General features: G+C 42.9%; 1 protein-coding gene across 1 annotated transcript; it reads right to left on the reverse strand.

Annotated features, from left to right (window-relative positions):
• Positions 1-8,612: 8,612 nt before the first annotated feature.
• Positions 8,613-9,603, reverse strand: LOC107991506 (uncharacterized). The gene is made up of 4 exons (XM_017046542.2): positions 9,486-9,603; positions 9,324-9,414; positions 9,139-9,214; positions 8,613-8,978 (listed from the first exon to the last, which is right to left on the reverse strand). The coding sequence occupies exons 1-4, from the start codon at positions 9,601-9,603 to the stop codon at positions 8,613-8,615; spliced, it is 651 nt and encodes a 216-aa protein (XP_016902031.2).
• Positions 9,604-17,564: the final 7,961 nt, after the last annotated feature.

The raw sequence follows: 17,564 nt of genomic DNA on the forward strand, positions 1-17,564 counted from the left end.
GTCACTCGCTAGGTATGTCTAAAGCCTTGCTAATGTTAAGATTATAATTTTGCATGAATAGACTAGACCTAGAGATAGGAGTGTTAAGTTCTTGTGGTGAAAAGTTTTGTTGGTGAAATTTAGGGAGATTGCCGCCACGTAGAGGTGCACGCCGAGGAGGTGGTAGGAGAGGCAGAGGAGCCGGTCGTGGCCAGCCGGAGGAGCAACCTACTGTGCCGGCGGTCGACCCTAACGCACCGGTCACCCAGGCGGATCTCGCTGTAATAGAGCAGCGTTATCAGGACATGCTGCAAGCTGCTCTGGCGTCTTTCCTTGCTGCCCAGCAGAACCATGCCGCCCCTGTTTAAGCCCAGACCATCATTCCTTCAGCCCCTGTGGAAGCTCAACCCGTGCCAGTCCAACTGTCGGTTGAGGCTAAACACTTGAGAGACTTTAGGAAGTATAATCCTAAGACCTTTGACGGATCCATGGACAACCCCACAAAGGCCCAAATGTGGTTGACGTCCATAGAGACTATCTTTCGGTACATGAAGTACCCAGAAGACCAGAAGGTACAGTGTGCAGTTTTCTTCTTGGAGGATAGGGGCACCGCCTGGTGAAAAACTGCTGAGAGGATGCTGAGGGGCGACGTCAGGAAGATAACTTGGGAGCAGTTCAAGGAGAACTTCTACGCTAAGTTCTTCTCTGCCAACGTGAAGCACGCCAAGCTGCAAGAGTTCCTAAACTTGGAGCAAGGTGACATGACTGTGGAGCAATACGACGCCGAGTTCGACATGCTCTCCCGTTTCACTCCCGATGTGGTAAGGGATGAGGCTGCCAGGACGGAGAAATTCGTTAGAGGACTCAGGCTAGACCTTCAGGGCATTGTCCGAGCCCTCCGGCCAGCCACCCATGCGGATGCAATACGCATAGCACTGGATTTGAGCCTGCATGAGAGAGCTGATTCGTCTAAGGCTGCCGGCAGAGGGTCAACCTTGGGACAGAAGAGAAAGGTGGAGACGCAGCCTGACGTGTTACCGCAGCGAACTCTGAGGTCACGAGGTGTCTTTCAGAGACACCGACGGGAGCTTGCAGCAGCCGGGAGGACTTTGAGAGAGCTACCCGTTTGTAATACCTGTAGGAGAGTCCATGGAGGTCGTTGCTTGGTCGGGAGTGAAGTTTGCTTCAGGTGCAGACAGCCGGGGCACATCGCTGATGCGTGTCCTCGAAAACCCTTTGAGACGACACCGTACCAGCCTTCTGCTTCCCAGCAGGGGAGAGTTTTTGCCACTACCCGACAGGAGGCTGAGCGAGCTGGTACAGTGGTGACAGGTACGCTCCTAATCTTGGGACATTATGCTTTTGTACTGTTTGACTCTGGGTCGTCCCACTCATTCATATCCTCTGTTTTCGTTCATCATGTGGGGTTAGAGGTAGAACCATTGGGTAGTGTTTTGTCTGTTTCTACTCCATCTGGGGAGGTCTTGTTGTCTAAGGAGAAAGTAAAGGCATGTCGAGTAGAGATAGCCAATCACGTGTTAGACGTGACCCTGCTAGTGTTAGACATGCAGGATTTTGACGTGATTTTAGGCATGGATTGGCTGTCAGCTAACCATGCAAATATAGACTGTTTTGGTAAGGAGGTTGTCTTTAACCCTCACTCTGGGACTAGTTTCAAATTTAGGGGGGCAGGCATTGTATGTATACCCGAGGTCATCTCAGCCATGAAGGCTAGTAAATTACTCAACCAGGGTACTTGGGGCATCTTGGCAAGCGTGGTAGATACCCGAGAACTAGAAGTTTCCCTATCTTCCGAACCAGTGGTAAGGGAGTACCCTGATGTCTTCCCCGACGAGCTTCCAGAACTTCCGCCTCCTAGGGAGATAGACTTCACCATTGAGTTAGAGCCGAACACTACTCCTATCTCGAGGGCCCCTTACAGAATGGCTCCAGTCGAGCTAAAGGAGCTGAACGTCCAATTGCAGAAGTTGCTGAACAAGGGTTTCATCCGGCCCAGTGTGTCACATTGGGGATCCCCAGTGTTGTTTGTGAAGAAGAAGGATGGGTCGATGCGCCTTTGCATTGACTACAGAGAGCTGAACAAGGTGACAGTGAAGAACCGCTACCCCTTGCCCAGGATTGATGACTTGTTCGACCAGTTGCAGGGAGCCACTGTCTTTTCCAAGATCGACCTGCGATCAAGCTATCACCAGTTGAGGATCAAGGACAGTGACATTTCCAAGACGACCTTTATTTCGAGATACGGACATTACGAGTTCATTTTGATGTCTTTTGGTTTGACTAATGCCCCTGCGGTGTTCATGGATTTGATGAACAGGGTGTTTAAGGACTTCCTAGACTTGTTCGTCATAGTCTTCATTGATGACATCTTGATTTACTCCAAAACTGAGACTGAGCATGAAGAGCACTTGCACCAGGTTTTGGAGACTCTTCGAGCCAACAAGCTGTATGCCAAATTCTCCAAGTGTGAGTTCTGGTTAAAGAAGGTGACGTTCCTCGGCCACGTGGTTTCCAGTGAGGGAGTTTCTGTGGATCCAACAAAGATCGAAGCGGTGACCAACTGGCCTCGACCGTCCACAGTTAGTGAGATTCGAAGTTTTCTGGGCTTGGCAGGTTACTACAGGAGGTTCGTGGAAGATTTCTCACGTATAGCCAGCCCATTGACCCAGTTGACCAAGAAGAGAACGCTTTTTGTTTGGAGCCCAACATGCGAGAGTAGCTTCCAGGAGCTTAAGCAGAAGCTGGTGACTGCACCAGTCCTGACAGTGCCTAATGGGTCGGGAAGCTTTGTGATCTATAGTGATGCCTCCAAGAAGGGACTGGACTGTGTTCTGATGCAGCAAGGTAAGGTAGTTGCTTATGCCTCCCGTTAGTTGAAGAGTCATGAGCAGAACTACCCTACCCACGATTTAGAGTTGGCAGCTGTAGTCTTTGCACTGAAGATATGGAGGCACTACCTGTACGGTGAGAAGATACAGATTTACACTAACCATAAGAGCCTGAAGTTTCTTCACCCAGAAGGAGTTGAACATGAGGCAGATGAGGTGGCTCGAGTTGGTGAAAGAATATGACTGCGAGATTCTGTACCACCCAGGTAAAGCAAATGTAGTGGCTGACGCGCTGAGTAGGAAGGTTGTACATTCAGCAGCGCTGATCACCAAGCAAGCCCCCTTACTCAGAGATTTTGAGAGAGCCGAGATTGCAGTCTCAGTAGGAGAGGTTACCTCACAGTTGGCTCAGTTGTCAGTACAGCCAACCTTAAGGCAAAGGATTATCGTTGCTCAGCTGAATGATCCTTACTTGGTCGAGAAGCGTCGTTTGGTAGAGACAGGGCAAGGTGAGGACTTCTCCATATCCTCTGACGATGGCCTTATGTTTGAGGGACGCCTGTGTGTGCCGGAAGACAGCGCAGTCAAGACAGAGCTTTTGACTAAGGCTCACAGTTCTTCATTTACCATGCACCCTGGAAGTAAGAAGATGTACCAGGACTTATGGAGTGTCTATTGGTGGAGGAACATGAAGAGGGAAGTGGCAGATTTTGTCAGTAGGTGTTTGGTGTGCAAGCAGGTGAAGGCACTTAGACAGCGACCAGCCAGGTTGTTACAACCCTTGAGTGTACCAGGATCAAAATGGGAAAGCGTGTCGATAGACTTCATCACGGGACTGCCCAAGACCCTAAAGGGCTATACAGTGATCTGGGTTGTTGTCGACAGACTCACGAAGTCGGCTCATTTCGTGCCAGGGAAGTCCACTTACACTGCCAGTAAGTGGGGGCAGTTATATATGACAGAGATTGTGAGACTACATGGAGTACCCGTATCCATCATGTCAAACAGAGATACTTGTTTCACATCGAAGTTCTGAAAAGGACTTCAACTTGCATTAGGTACGAGGTTAGACTTCAGCACGACATTCCACCCTCAGACTGATGGTTAGACAGAAAGATTGAACCAGATTTTGGAAGACATGATGCGGGCCTGCGTGCTAGAGTTTTCAGGAAGTTGGGACTCCCATCTGCATCTGATGGAGTTCGCCTATAATAATAGGTACCAGGCTACTATCGGTATGGCACCGTTTGAGGCTCTGTATGGTAAGTGTTGTAGATCTCCTGTCTGCTGGGGCGAGGTTGGAGAGTAGAGGGTGCTAGGTCCCGAGTTAGTTCAGACCACCAATGCAGTCATACAGAAGATCCGAGCTCGTATGCTGACAGCACAGAGCAGACAGAAGAGTTATGCTGATGTGCGACGTAAGGTTCTTGAGTTTGAGGTGGGAGACATGGTCTTTCTGAAGGTAGCACCTATGAAGGGTGTTATGAGATTCGAGAAGAAGGGGAAGCTAAGTCCATGCTTCATAGGGCCGTTTGATATACTAGAGCGGATTAGCCCCGTGGCTTATCGCTTGGCGTTGCCCCTATCTTTTTCTGTAGTGCATGATGTATTCCATGTCTCCATGCTAAGGATATATGTCGTGGACGCGACGCATGTAGTGGACTTCGAGCCACTGCAAATCAGTGAGAACTTGAGCTACGAGGAGCAGCCTGTCGAGATCTTGGCAAAGGAAGTCAAGAAGCTCCGTAGTCGAGAAATTTCACTGGTCAAAGTTCTTTGGCGAAACCATGGAGTTGAAGAGGCCACGTGGGAGAGAGAAGAGGACATGCGAGCCCTGTACCCCGAGCTGTTCGAGGACGAAAGCTTTCTAAGGAGGGAAGATTGTAACGCCCCAACAAATTCGATTTTCCCATTTGTTATTAATATTTAAGTGTGGTTTTGGAAAATTCGAATTTATTGGAAGAACCTTATCATTTTGAAATTTGCGATTAAATAAGGTTTAGAATCTTTATTTTGTTTAGATATTAAGTATTTTATTTGGAAATAAAATTGGTGAAGTTATTGTTAAATTAAAGGTTGGTTGGTTAAGGGAGAGATGTGAGGACCTAGTTGAGGATAAGAAGGAAATTTTGATGAGATTTGGAGAGAGAGAAGGTGATTGGTTTTGAATTATTTGAAGGAAAAGAAAAGAGATTTTTTTTACATAAAGGAGCTTTGGGACCCGTGCATAAGAAAAATCAAAAAAAAAAAAAGGAAAAGAAAAGAGAAAAGGAAGAGAAGTAACCCTAGCCGCCGCTCGCCTTCGCCGCGTACCTGAGCCGCCAAAGTCCTTTTCTTTCTTTTTCGTCAGCTCAGCCGTTGCTGCCGCCGGATTTCAGCCAACTCGTGCGGGAGCCTAGCCGCAGTCTCGAGCCGAGCTTCCTCGTCCGTCCGGCGCCGCCGCATCGAGTCGGGAAGTCTAAAGCCGCGCTCGCCAGCCGTCAAAGACTCGCAAGCCACCGCGTCCCGCGTAGCCGAATCTTCATCCGTCGAAAGCTCGAGCCGCATCTTGGCCGTCGCCCGAACCCGAAGCCAACCGCGTCCGTTCACTCGACCCGTCGCAGCTCCGCCGCGCTAGACGAACTCCTGCCAAGCGCCGCATCTCCTCCGCCGTTCCACCGTCGCATCGCCCTTCGCGACCCGAGCCGCGCCGCATGCTGCAGTCGTCCCGCGCTTCCGACTCGAACAAGAGATGCGTGCCTTCGACCCGGAACTCGACCCGCACAGTCACTCCGCGTAGCCGAGCCGCGCCCGCGTACGAGCCGTACGCGCGTAGCTTCTGTACCGAGCCGAGCCGCGTCCGCGTGCGAGCCGCGCCTCCCTTCTGCCGCAAGCCCAAGTTGAGCCGGTTCCTACTCCTCCAGCCGAGCCGCCAAGCCTAGTTTGGCTCTTTTCCACCTAATTTTTGGTAAATTGATTATTTTTCTTGGCTTACCCAACAAGAATCAATTTTTGGACACTAAATAATTTAATTTGAACTAAATTAAATTAACTCTTTTAAGGACCACCTTGGACGATTTGTCTTGGAGCGTGGATTTCTTCAATAGGGGCTCAAGCATTGCTACCTCGACCTAGGGTAAGTTATTTCAACTGAGTTTTTGGGCATTTAGTCGTTGGTGACTTAATTATGAATTTTGGCGTTATTAAACAGTTAGGACCTCGTTGCTTGGAAAGCACACTCGTCTTGCGGTTAGGACTCGTCGAGTAAATCTCCAGGTAAGAGATTTCTACTACTAGCTCTATGTTTAGAACCATGAGACCACATACACCTCCAGTTGTGCATGTTGAGGACTAGACTGTATGACACGTGTAATTAATGAGAGCATGATGCGATTGATGATGTGGTTACATAATGGCATGATATTGTGATGACGTGAATTGTTATGACTGTACGTTGGTTGTTGAAGTGAAAAGTGAGATGATGATAGACTGTTATGATTACATGATGATGCTATGTGCATGTATGTTATGGTTAGGGTACTTGCTAGCTTAGCTTATTAGAGTCGTACGTGCATGGGTGTCTTTCGGGATCACCGCCTATTTAGGACTGTGTGGTCCGACGGGACACCAGTCTAGCATGGATATAGATATGACTCGAGTGACTCGACGGGGTCCTCGCATCCCGATTGTCTTAGTGTTACCCTCGGGTTCACTACAGACTAGCATGTCCTAGGTGCTCCCCCGGGACATCGAAGACCAGATTTTCGTTCCTACGGGAGCGCATGTTGCACGTGTTCGGGAACGTGCAAGAGATTGGGTACCACTTATAGGACACTAATAGGAAGCTAACAGGAACCTAGTGGGACTAGTAGTGGGTCCCTTACTGAGTATTTTTATACTTATTCTCTTCATGTCATGTTTTTCAGGTAGAGGCCGAGGTAGGGGCAAGGGCAAGCTGGCGAGCGACCAGAAGTGACCGTGGCGAGCCATAGGGATTTCTGCTTCCGCTTACCCCGTTCTAGACCTTTTGTACTTGGGTTTTATTTTCTTTCTTATTTACTATTTCATTGTTTAAAAGTAGATAGGGCCCGAGTAGGATTTTAACATTATTTACATTTTCCATATTATCCTGATTTGATTTTCATAAATAAAATTCTGATGTTTGATTCATTTTACCTAAACTGTATGGCTTAAATCATGTGTTTTACCTCTAGAATAACTTCGGCTCAGCATAAGGTGTTGGGTTGTTACAATAATAAAAGAATTTCATGCAAGATCTCACTTCAATACGAAGGTTTAGTAAAAAATCTCTTATCTGGAGATTAGGTCAAACCAAAATTATCCTAACCGTCACGGCCAAACTTTCCAACAGTAAAGTCCTATTCAATTGGGGAACCCAATAACTAAAGTAAATAAATTACTTAACAGTCGCTTAAGGATCAAATTTCAATTATTTCAACTTACCCAAGGTTGAGGATGAATCCAAATTTATCCTTGGTTTAGGAAAATTCTACAGCTCATACTTCCAGTTAAAATCTAACCAATTTGATCAAAAATTAAATTAGTTAGGATCTAAAAATAATTTAATCAGAGTCCAAAATTAATTTTGTTGGATATGCCCATAATCCAATAAAGTTACCAAGGCTTACAAAAAAAAAAGGTCAAATAGGGTTAAAAACAAGCGTGGTAGCTTAAACGGCTCGGCTAGAGGGGTAAATCGGCTAGCAGCTCGGGTTGAGGGTGAACTGGCTTGGTCTACACGGATCGATGAGCGGACGACGAAGATGGCTCTGTGACGGTGGCTACTTGGCGGACGATGCAGCGGAATGGTAGACAGCAGACGAACAAACAGCTCGACGGACTCAGACGACTTGGGTCGGGTGAATCGGCTGGCTTACAAATGACCGCTGACGAAGCGTGACGGGGAGCACACGACGGATGGCTGACACGACGGGGCTTCGAACGATGACAAATGGAGGAGAAGCGGCGGAACGCGACACACGAACGGCCTGCGACGAGTGGCTCGACTTGCGACGAAAACCACGGTGGAGGAGTTGGCTCGGCGACTTCGATGGAGGTGTTGCAGCAGACGAATTAGGATAGTTCGACGGTGGCGGCGATGACGAGAAGCTAGGGTTTTTTTTTTTGGAATGGATTAGGGTTTCTTTGAGGGAGATGATGAAGGGTGATTTTCCCAATGCCTATTTAATAATAATAACAAATTATTATTATTTTCTTTTTCTTTTTTTTATTTCCCAATTAAACCAACCAAATCTTCTCTCACTTCATTTAAAACCCCTAAAATCCTCCTTTTAAATCAAATATTCCCCGTCTCTCCAATCACATCACTTTATCTTCCCAAATACATATAATAACCTTAAATAATTACATTATCTTTATAATATAATTATTTTATCGTTATTTTAATTAATTATATACCCAAACACATAATTAATCAAAATTCTTTCAAAGAATAACATTTGCCCTTAAGTAATTATATCATCCTTATAATATAACTATTTTAACTTCACAACCAATTAATTATACACTCAAATGCACAACTAACCAAAATTTCCACAAATACAACAATTGAATATTTTTTTCCAAAATACCTAATAAGTTCCAATTTCTACTAATAGGATAATTCAACACTTAAATAACACCCAAAGTTCAAAAAAAAAAAAAAAAACTTAAGATAATTACAAATAAATTACCTTAAATTTTGGGGCGTTACAATCTTCCCTCATTTGAGAAATTTTCGTCCTCAAAAGTCTTAATCCTTGAACAGTTCAGGGTACTGGGCTCTCAAGTCATACTCTCTCTTCCATGTGGCTCTTCAACTTCGTGGTTTCGGAAAAGAACTTTTACGAGCGCAATCCCCGTATTACGAAGCATCTTGACCTCTCTCGCCAAAATCTCGACTGGTTGCTTCTCATAGTCCAAGTTCTCATTGATGTGCAATGGCTCAAAGTCAACTACATGTGTTGAGTCTGCGACATACTTCCTCAACATAGAAACATGGAGTACGTCATGTACTGCAGAAAACGCTGGAGATAACGTCAAACGGTAAGCCACGGGGCCATTTCGCTCAAGTATCTCAAACGACCTTACAAAACGTGGACTTAGCTTCCCTTTCTTTTCAAACCTCAAAACATCCTTCATATGTGCTATCTTCAGAAAAACCATGTCACACATGAAACTCGAGATCCTTACGCCATTCATTGGCATAACTTTTTTATTCTGCTCTATGCTGTCAACATACGAGCTTTGATATTCTGTATGGCTGCATTGGTAGTCTGAACTAACTCAGGGCCTAACATTCTCTGCTCACCAACTTCACCCCAACATACAGGAGATCTATAACACCTACCATTCTAAGCCTCAAACGGTGCCATGCCAATCTTAGCCTGATAACTATTATTATAAACGAACTCCATCAAATGCAAATGAGAGTCCCAACTTCCTAAAAACTCTATCACACAAGCTCGCAACATATCTTCCAAAATCTAATTCAACCTTTCTGTTTGACCATTAGTCTGAGGATGAAAGGCTGTACTGAAATCTAACCTCGTGTCCAATGCAAGCTGAAGTCCTTTCCAAAACTTTGCTGTGAAACGATAGATACAGGAACTCCATGCAGTCTCACTATCTCGGTCATATATAACTGTCCTTACTTACTAGCGGTGTTAGTGGATTTCCCTGGAATAAAGTGAGCTGACTTCGTGAGCCTGTCAATAACAACCCAAATCACCGTATAGCCCTTCAGAGTCCTAGGCAGTCTTGTAATGAAGTCCATCGACACGTTCTCCCACTTTCACCCTGGCACACTCAAGGGTTGCAACAAACTTACTGGCCTTTGTCTTGGTGCCTTCACCTGTTGGCATACCAAGCAGCTACTAACGAAGTCTGCCACTTCTCTTTTCATATTTCACCACCAGTACACTCGCTTCAAGTCCTGGTAAATCTTCGTACTGCTAGGATGCATAGAGAATGGGAAGCTATGGGCCTCAGTCAAAAGCTCTATCTTAACTGCATCATCCGCCGAGATGCATAAACGGCTCTCATACACAAATCCACCATTAGAGGATATGGAAAACTCCTCATCCTACCCTGCTTCTACAAGGCGACGCTTATCAATCAAATATGGATCATTTAGTTGAGTAACAATAATCCTCTGCCTCAAGGTCGGTTGTACTGACAACTGAGCCAACTATGAAGTAACTTCTACTATCGAAACTGCAATCTCACCTCTCTTAAAGTCTCAAAGCAAAGAAGCTTGCTTGGTGATAAGCGCTGCTGAATGTGACACCTTCCTACTAAGCGCATCAGTTACCATGTTCGCCTTACCCGGGTGATACAGACTCGCAGTCATAATCCTTTACTAACTCAAGCCATCTTCTCTGTCTCATGTTCAACTTCTTCTGGGTGAAGAAGTATTTCAGGCTCTTCTGGTCAGTAAAAATCTGTATCTTCTTACCATACAAGTAGTGTCTCCATATCTTAAGTGCAAAAACCACTGCTACCAACTCTTGATCATGGGTAGGGTAGTTCTACTCATGACTCTTCAACCGACGAGAGGTATAAGCAACTACCTTACCTTGCTGCATTAAAACACAACCCAGTCCTTTCTTGGAGACGTCACTGTAAATCACAAAACTTCCAGACCCATATGGCATTGTAAAGACTAGCGTAGTGACAAGCTTCTTCTTAAACTTCTGGAAACTACTCTTACATGCTGGGCTCCAAACAAAAGGAGTCCCCTTCCTGGTCAACTGAGTCAACGAACTGGCTATACGAGAGAAATCTTCCACGAACCTTCTGTAATAACCTGCTAAACCTAGAAAACTACGAACTTCGCTGACTTTAAATGGTTGAGGCCAACTAGTGACAACTTTAATTTTCGTTGGGTCTACAGAGACTCCCTTACTGGATACTACGTGGCCAAGAAAAGACACCTTCTTCAACTAGAACTCGGGTTTAGAAAAGTTAGCATTTAGCTTATTGGCTCGAAGAGTCTCCAAAACCTTATGCAAGTGCTCCTCATGCTCGCCTCTGTCTTGGAGTAAGCCAAGATATCGCCGATGAAAACTATAACAAAAGTGTGTAAGAAATCCTTGAACACCTTGTTCATCAGATCCATAAACACAGCAGTTGCATTGGTCAAGCCAAAAGATTTTACAATGAACTCGTAATGTCCATATCTAGAATGAAAAGCAGTCTTAGAAATATCATTGTCTCTAATCCTTAGTTGGTGATAGCCTGAACGTAAATCAATCTTAGAGAAAACATTAGCTCCTTACAGCTGATCAAACAAGTCATCAATTCTAGGCAAAGGATAGCGGTTCTTGACTGTCACCTTATTCAGCTATCTGTAATCAATGTAAAGATGCATCGATCCATCCTTCTTCTTCACGAACAGTACTGGTGCTCCTCAAGGTGACACACTAGGTCGTATGAAACCCTTGTCCAGTAACTCCTGCAACTGGACCTTTAGCTCCTTCAACTCAGCTAGGGCTATTCTATAAGGAGCTCTTGATATTGGGGCAGTGCCTTGCTCCAGCTCGATAGCAAAATCGATCTCCCTAGGAGGTGGAAGTCCTGGAAGCTCATTAGGAAAAATGTTGGGATATTCTCTCACCATCAGCTCAAATGACAAGGAAACTTTTGGTTCTTTAGTGTCCACTACGCTGGCTAAGATACTCCAAGTACCCTGGTTGAGTAGCTTACTGGCTTTCATAGCTGAGACAACTTTGGGTAGGACCACAGTCCCTGCCCCCTTAAACTTGAAACTAACTGCTGAAGGAGGGTTAAAAACTACCTCTTTACGGGAACAGTCTATACTTGCATGGTTGGTAGACAACCAATCCATGCCTAGAATCACATCAAAATCTCGCATGTCTAAAACAAGCAAAGTTACATCTAACACATGGTTTGCTATCTCTACTTGACATGCCTTTATCTTATCTTTAGACAACATAACTTCTCCCGATGGAGTAGAAACAGACAGTATACTACCAACGGTTCTACATCTAAACATACTTACAAAACAAAAACTAAGGAAATGAAAGAAGAGGATGACCCATAGTCAAACAACACAATGGGAAGTGCCCCAAGATTGGAAACGTATCTGTCACCATAGTTCCAACTTGCTCAACCTCCTGACGAGTAGTGGCAAAAACTCTTATGTGCTGGGAAGTGGGAATCTGGTTCGAAGTAGTCTCTAGTAGTTTCTGTGGACAGAAGTCAGTTGTATGCCCTGGTTGCTTGCACCTAAAACAAACTCCACTTCCTGCCAAGCAACGACCTCCATGAGATCTCCCACAGCTACGACAAGTAGGTAGCTCTCTCAAAGTCCTTCCAGCAGCAGCAAGCTCCTGACGATGCTGCTGGAAAGGACCTCTCAACCTCAGGTTCCTCTATGGCGCTATAGTAGGCTATAACTCAGCCTTCCTCTTCTGATCTAGGGTTGGCCCTCTTCTTGCAGTTTTGGACAGATTGGCTCTCTATTGCAGACTCATATCCACTGCCAGGCGCAGTGCATCAGCATGGGTGGTTGGAGTGAAGACTCGAACGAAACCCTATAGATCTAGTCTGAGACCTCTAACGAACTTCTCAGTCCTGACAGCCTCATCCTTTATTAGGTCAGGAGCAAAATGGGATAATATATCGAACTCTGCGTCATACTGCTCCACAGTCATGTCGCCTTTTCCACATTCAGGAACTCTTGCTGTTTAGCGTACCTCAGGTTAACAGAGAAAAATTTGGCATAGAAGCTCTTTTTGAACTGCTCCAAGGTTATCTTGCTGATATTACCACCCAACATCCTCTCGGCAGTCTCCCACCAGGCGGTACCTCTATCCTCCAAGAAGAAAATAGCGCACTGGACCTTTTGGTCATTAGAACACTTCATGTATCGGAAGATGGTCTCTATAGAAGTCACCACATTTGGGCCTTAGTGGGGTTATCCATGGACCAGTCAAACGTCTTAGGATTGTACTTCATAAATTCTCTCAGATGTTTAGCCTCGGCTGACAGTTGATCTGACACGGGCTAGGGAGCCACTAGAGCTGAAGGAGAGGCGGTCTGGGTCTGCTGGGCAACATGAAATGGTGCTAAAGCATCCCTCAGCACATCCTTATACCTCTTCTCCATTGCAGCGAGGTCTGCTTAAGTGACGGCTACAGTAGGGTTGGCAGCTTGTGTTGCAGGTTGCTCTTCAGGCTGGGAACGCCAGCTCCTTTGCCTCCCTTACCACCTCTACGTGCAACTTTACGTGGCGACATTTTTCCTAAATTTTACCAGTAGAAGTTTTTCACAAAACATTCATAATATTCATAACATTATATAGTTTAATTCAGGCAAGGTAAAAACATAGCATTATCTTAATCATAAAACATACCTGGCGAGTAATAAAGGACCGTATTAGCCACTTGGGTAAAAACAAAGACAAAGACTTACATCGTAAGTTAGTTTGCAGAACCTAAAAACTTAGGCTCTGATACTAACTGTAACGACCCAACTCCTTATATTAAGTCGATGTCATTACTAATTAAAAGATAAATAAACTTTCTTAAATTAAAAGTAGAAAATAAAACATGCACTAACTTATTTAAGCACGTGAAATGTCTATAATCGTTTTCACACTCATTTCAAGTGTTAGAATTGCATGAGTATGCAAATCTATCTGACTATTTCTTCTCACTTGCATTTGGACCATCATTTGACGTTTGTTGTTACAATAGATGCATCATGGGTGGGATAAGATATCACACGTCTGAACTTGATTTCCGACGTAGTACATAAAATAGTTGACTGATGGTCATTGGTGAGATGCAAGTGGAAGTGACAACAATAATTTCTACGGTGTTTTGGATGAAGTGTTGCACGTACAATATCCGTTGGGAAGAAATGTATGGCTATTTAAGTGTCGGTGGTATGACATGGACGTAAACAAAAGTCAAAGAAAACATGTGCATGCACAAAAACAATAGTCAACACGTGTCGTTTTTGGTACATGTAGGAACTTGTAACTTTTTCAACTCGAGCACATCAAGTTTTTTACCTAAATGACCTCAAAAATGGTAGTAATTAGAAAGTTGTGCAAGTCATCCAAAATAAGCGTGTATGGGACGTGCCAGAAGTTGAGGATGTTGAGAATGAGCACATTAATGTAGTAGAAATCGTCGTGAGTCATTGAGTAGATTACCACATTGAGGATGACACTTTGTGAAGGACTGACGTTGATTCCACAATCGTTGAAAGACTGGTTGTGCGTCATGTCAGTGACGACTTCATTGACGATGTGGATGAAAATTTGTCACATTCAAGCGACGACGACAAATTATAGTGACAAACCATTTGATTCTAGGGAATTTGCTTATTGAATGTTTGTTTTCTATGTCCACAAGCATTATGTTGTCATACCAACAAAATAATTTTCTTGAGACGGACGATATGTTCCTTAAGTTTGAGAACGATATAGATAACCTTGTGGGAGGATAGTCGTCGGTGGGCGACAATTCGGGTGAGTCTAATAATTTCCTACATTTTAACTTTGGATTATTTCATGTTTTTTTTATCTAACATTATATGTTATTATAATTTATTGAGCAGGGTCGTCTTCTCAACCACTTGCGATTCCGACTCCTAAGAGACATGTGCAGTCTTGACTCTTAAAGTTGGAGTGCTATATTGCAGCTAATGGCCGCATTCCAATGACGATCGCCCCTGGCGAGGAGAAGCCTATTTCCCCATACGCCGTTCACTTCAGCCAGGTGATAGGCATGTGTGCGTGAAAGACATTTTTCGTCCACTGCTTTAAGTGAACGGACGTTGATAGAGAATACATTGAGGTTGTCAAGGCTAGCCTCCAGGTAATTAAGTCCACTACACATTTAGGATTTAATTTGAAACATATTTAAGTTAACCAAGCTAATGTGTTATTTTTATAATGTGTAGCGGTTTTTTGTACTTGATTTCAATGATTAAGCAATGAATAGGTTTGTTGAGCATCAAATGCTTAGCACCTTTAAAGAGTTCTGGGGCGACTGTCACAGGCAATTCAAAAAGTACAGGGACCCCGAGGAGGCTCGTGCCAACCCACCAAACATATTGGTGAGATGCGATGAGGATTGGCACTTCCTTTCTGACCACTACATGAGTCGTGCATTCCAGGTAAACAATTGAACCATTTGTTATGGCAAATTATAATTTAAACTTTTAATATGTATAAATAAACAACATAACTGTTTTCATGTAGGAACAATCACGAACGAATAAGGCTACTAGACAGAACCAACCTTACAATTATAGCAACGGGTTGAAGTCATTTCTACAACACGACAAGACAAGCTTGCTGAGCAAAGAGGGGAGTCGGTTAACCGTGTGGAGTTGTTCCAGTAAACACACGTTCAATCTGGGAGGTTCGTGTCGCAGGCCTCAGAGGATGCGCATGTAAGTTACGAAGCAACACTTATGCCCTTATTTATGCTCTTTGATAATATATTTTTGACTTACTAACTTAGTTTTTAAATTTGTTGCAGAGTCAAATGCTGGAACTCTAGTCCCAGCCTACCCTAAAAGGTAGTCAGCCACTCTCTGAGGATGAGATATGCGATCAAGTGTTGGGTAGACGACCAGGCTACTCAAAAGGCCTTAGTTGGGGACCCAAGCCGAAAGCCCGTAAAACGACAAGTGCGAGTAGTTCCTCGATGTCATGTTCGCAGTCCACAAAAGGAGAGATTTAATTACAAGCTAAGCTTGATGAAGCTTTGGAACGGATTGAATGGATTGAAAAGCAGATAAGAAATTACCTTGTGTTAGCTTTAAAAGTGGAACAAACGCAGAAGCTGATACAAGACATGACTCAGGCACAACAAGGACCACCACATGATCCCTAGCTTTGCCGTACGTATATATGTTTTCATCATTCTTAAGTTTCTGAAATGGTAGTGATGATATGAATATATATGTACTAAACTTAGCTACTTTTGTATCATTGTAGGACCCGCGGTGTAGAATGGCGTACGAGGCTCGTTAAAAGACATACGACTTTCTTTGCACTTTTTTCTATTATGAGCTTTATATATTTTGTATTATGAACGCTATTATACTTTTTGAACTTCTTTGTATTATCTAAATTATCAATATTTCATAATTTAATGATTTATTTTAAAATTTTCTTTAATTTAATCTAAAACGAATGTGAATATTTCACAAAATAGAGACTTGATTCATTATAGTTTATTTTAGGGAAAACAAATAAAAATTAAATATTTTAAAAAATATGTATATAAAAGAAATTTTCGATGCACAAAATGTTGGGAATATGTTGAACACAAGATGTCAGAAATAAGGTTTTTTAACTCATAGTGACGTCGGCAATGAGGACTTCGGGAATTACCTATTGCAGACGCAGCGACAGCATTGGAAAGGGGTATGTCGGAACAAGGTTATTCCCGATGCCTTGTTCATGAAGCGTCGAGAAATGTTCTCCCGAGGCATTTCTTCCGGTGATGTTTCCGACGTGGCGTTCTGCATCGGAAAATCATATCCTGACGTTTTTAGCACTTCCGTCGATGTGTGTGTGCATCGGAAGTCCCCTCAATTCTTGTAGATGATCGTTTAATTTGGTTACACGATTGTTTAGATTTGATCGTTTAGATTTAGGGACCCAAATCTAAATGATTTTTTTAAAACAAATTTGGTGTATAATTTTTTTAATTCTTTTGGTACACGATCATTTAGATTTCTTTAAACAATAATTTATTTCTTTTACACGATCGTTTATTTTACACGATCGTTTACATTTGGCTACTCCAATCTAAATGATTTTTTTTTCAACATTCTTTATACACGATCTTCTATTTTTTCTATACGATCGTTTATTTTTTTTACATGATCGTTTACTTTTTTTTTACATGATCGTTTGCATTTGGCTATTCTAATCTAAATGATTTTTTTCAAGATTCTTTATACACGATCTTTTATTTTTTTTACACGATTGTTTGCTTTTTTTACACAATCGTTTACATTTGGCTACTCCAATCTAAATGATTTTTTTCAAGATTCTTTGTACACGATCTTTTATTTTTTTATACGATTGTTTATTGTTTTATATAATTGTTTACATTTGGCTACTCTAATGTAAATGATTTGTTTTGAAGATTCTTTATACACAATCTTTTATTTTTTTACACAATCGTTTAATACGATCATTTACATTTGGCTACTCCAATCTAAATGATTTTTTTCTAAAATTATTTATACACAATATTTTAGATTTTGCTATTTTTTGTATACGGTTGTTTAGATTTGGTTACCCAAATTTAAACAACGTAAAAAAAAAAGAAGAAGAAATACGATGGAAAGATTAAATGACATAAAAAAAAAAGAATCAGAAAAGAACAAAGACGATGAAAAGAAATCGTAGCAGAAAAAAGAAGAGGAAAAGAAGAAATACGTTGGAAAGAAATCGCAGCAAAAAAAAAAGAAGAAGAGAAACAGAAGAAACACGATGGAAAGAAATCGTAGCAAAAAAAAAAGAAGAAGAGAAAAAGAAGAAAGACAAAAGAAAGAAACCGCAGCAGAAAAAAAGAAGGAAAAGAAGAAGATGATGAAAGATATTGCAAGAGGAAGACGATGGAAGAAATCGCGAGGAAGAGAAGAAAAATGGAAGGACAAACTTGGAATATTTAAAAAATGACTAACTTTATGGACTTTGTTATACGGACCGTAAATAGTTTGGTGTTTTGTTAC

Source organism: Cucumis melo, chromosome 10 (genome assembly GCF_025177605.1).
Source record: "Cucumis melo cultivar AY chromosome 10, USDA_Cmelo_AY_1.0, whole genome shotgun sequence".
Classification (NCBI taxonomy): domain Eukaryota; kingdom Viridiplantae; phylum Streptophyta; class Magnoliopsida; order Cucurbitales; family Cucurbitaceae; genus Cucumis; species Cucumis melo.

What these genes read in the sequence shown, in the direction of transcription:
- LOC107991506 (XM_017046542.2), bottom strand. Translation starts at nt 9,603, where the DNA reads ATGGACTTCATTACAAGACTGCCTAGGACTCTGAAGGGCTATACGGTG. An exon ending in GAAATCCACTAACACCGCTA is followed by an intron (nt 9,415 to 9,485) that starts GTAAGTAAGGAC and finishes ATCGTTTCACAG; the next exon opens with CAAAGTTTTGGAAAGGACTT. An exon ending in ACTAATGGTCAAACAGAAAG is followed by an intron (nt 9,215 to 9,323) that starts GTTGAATTAGAT and finishes AATAGTTATCAG; the next exon opens with GCTAAGATTGGCATGGCACC.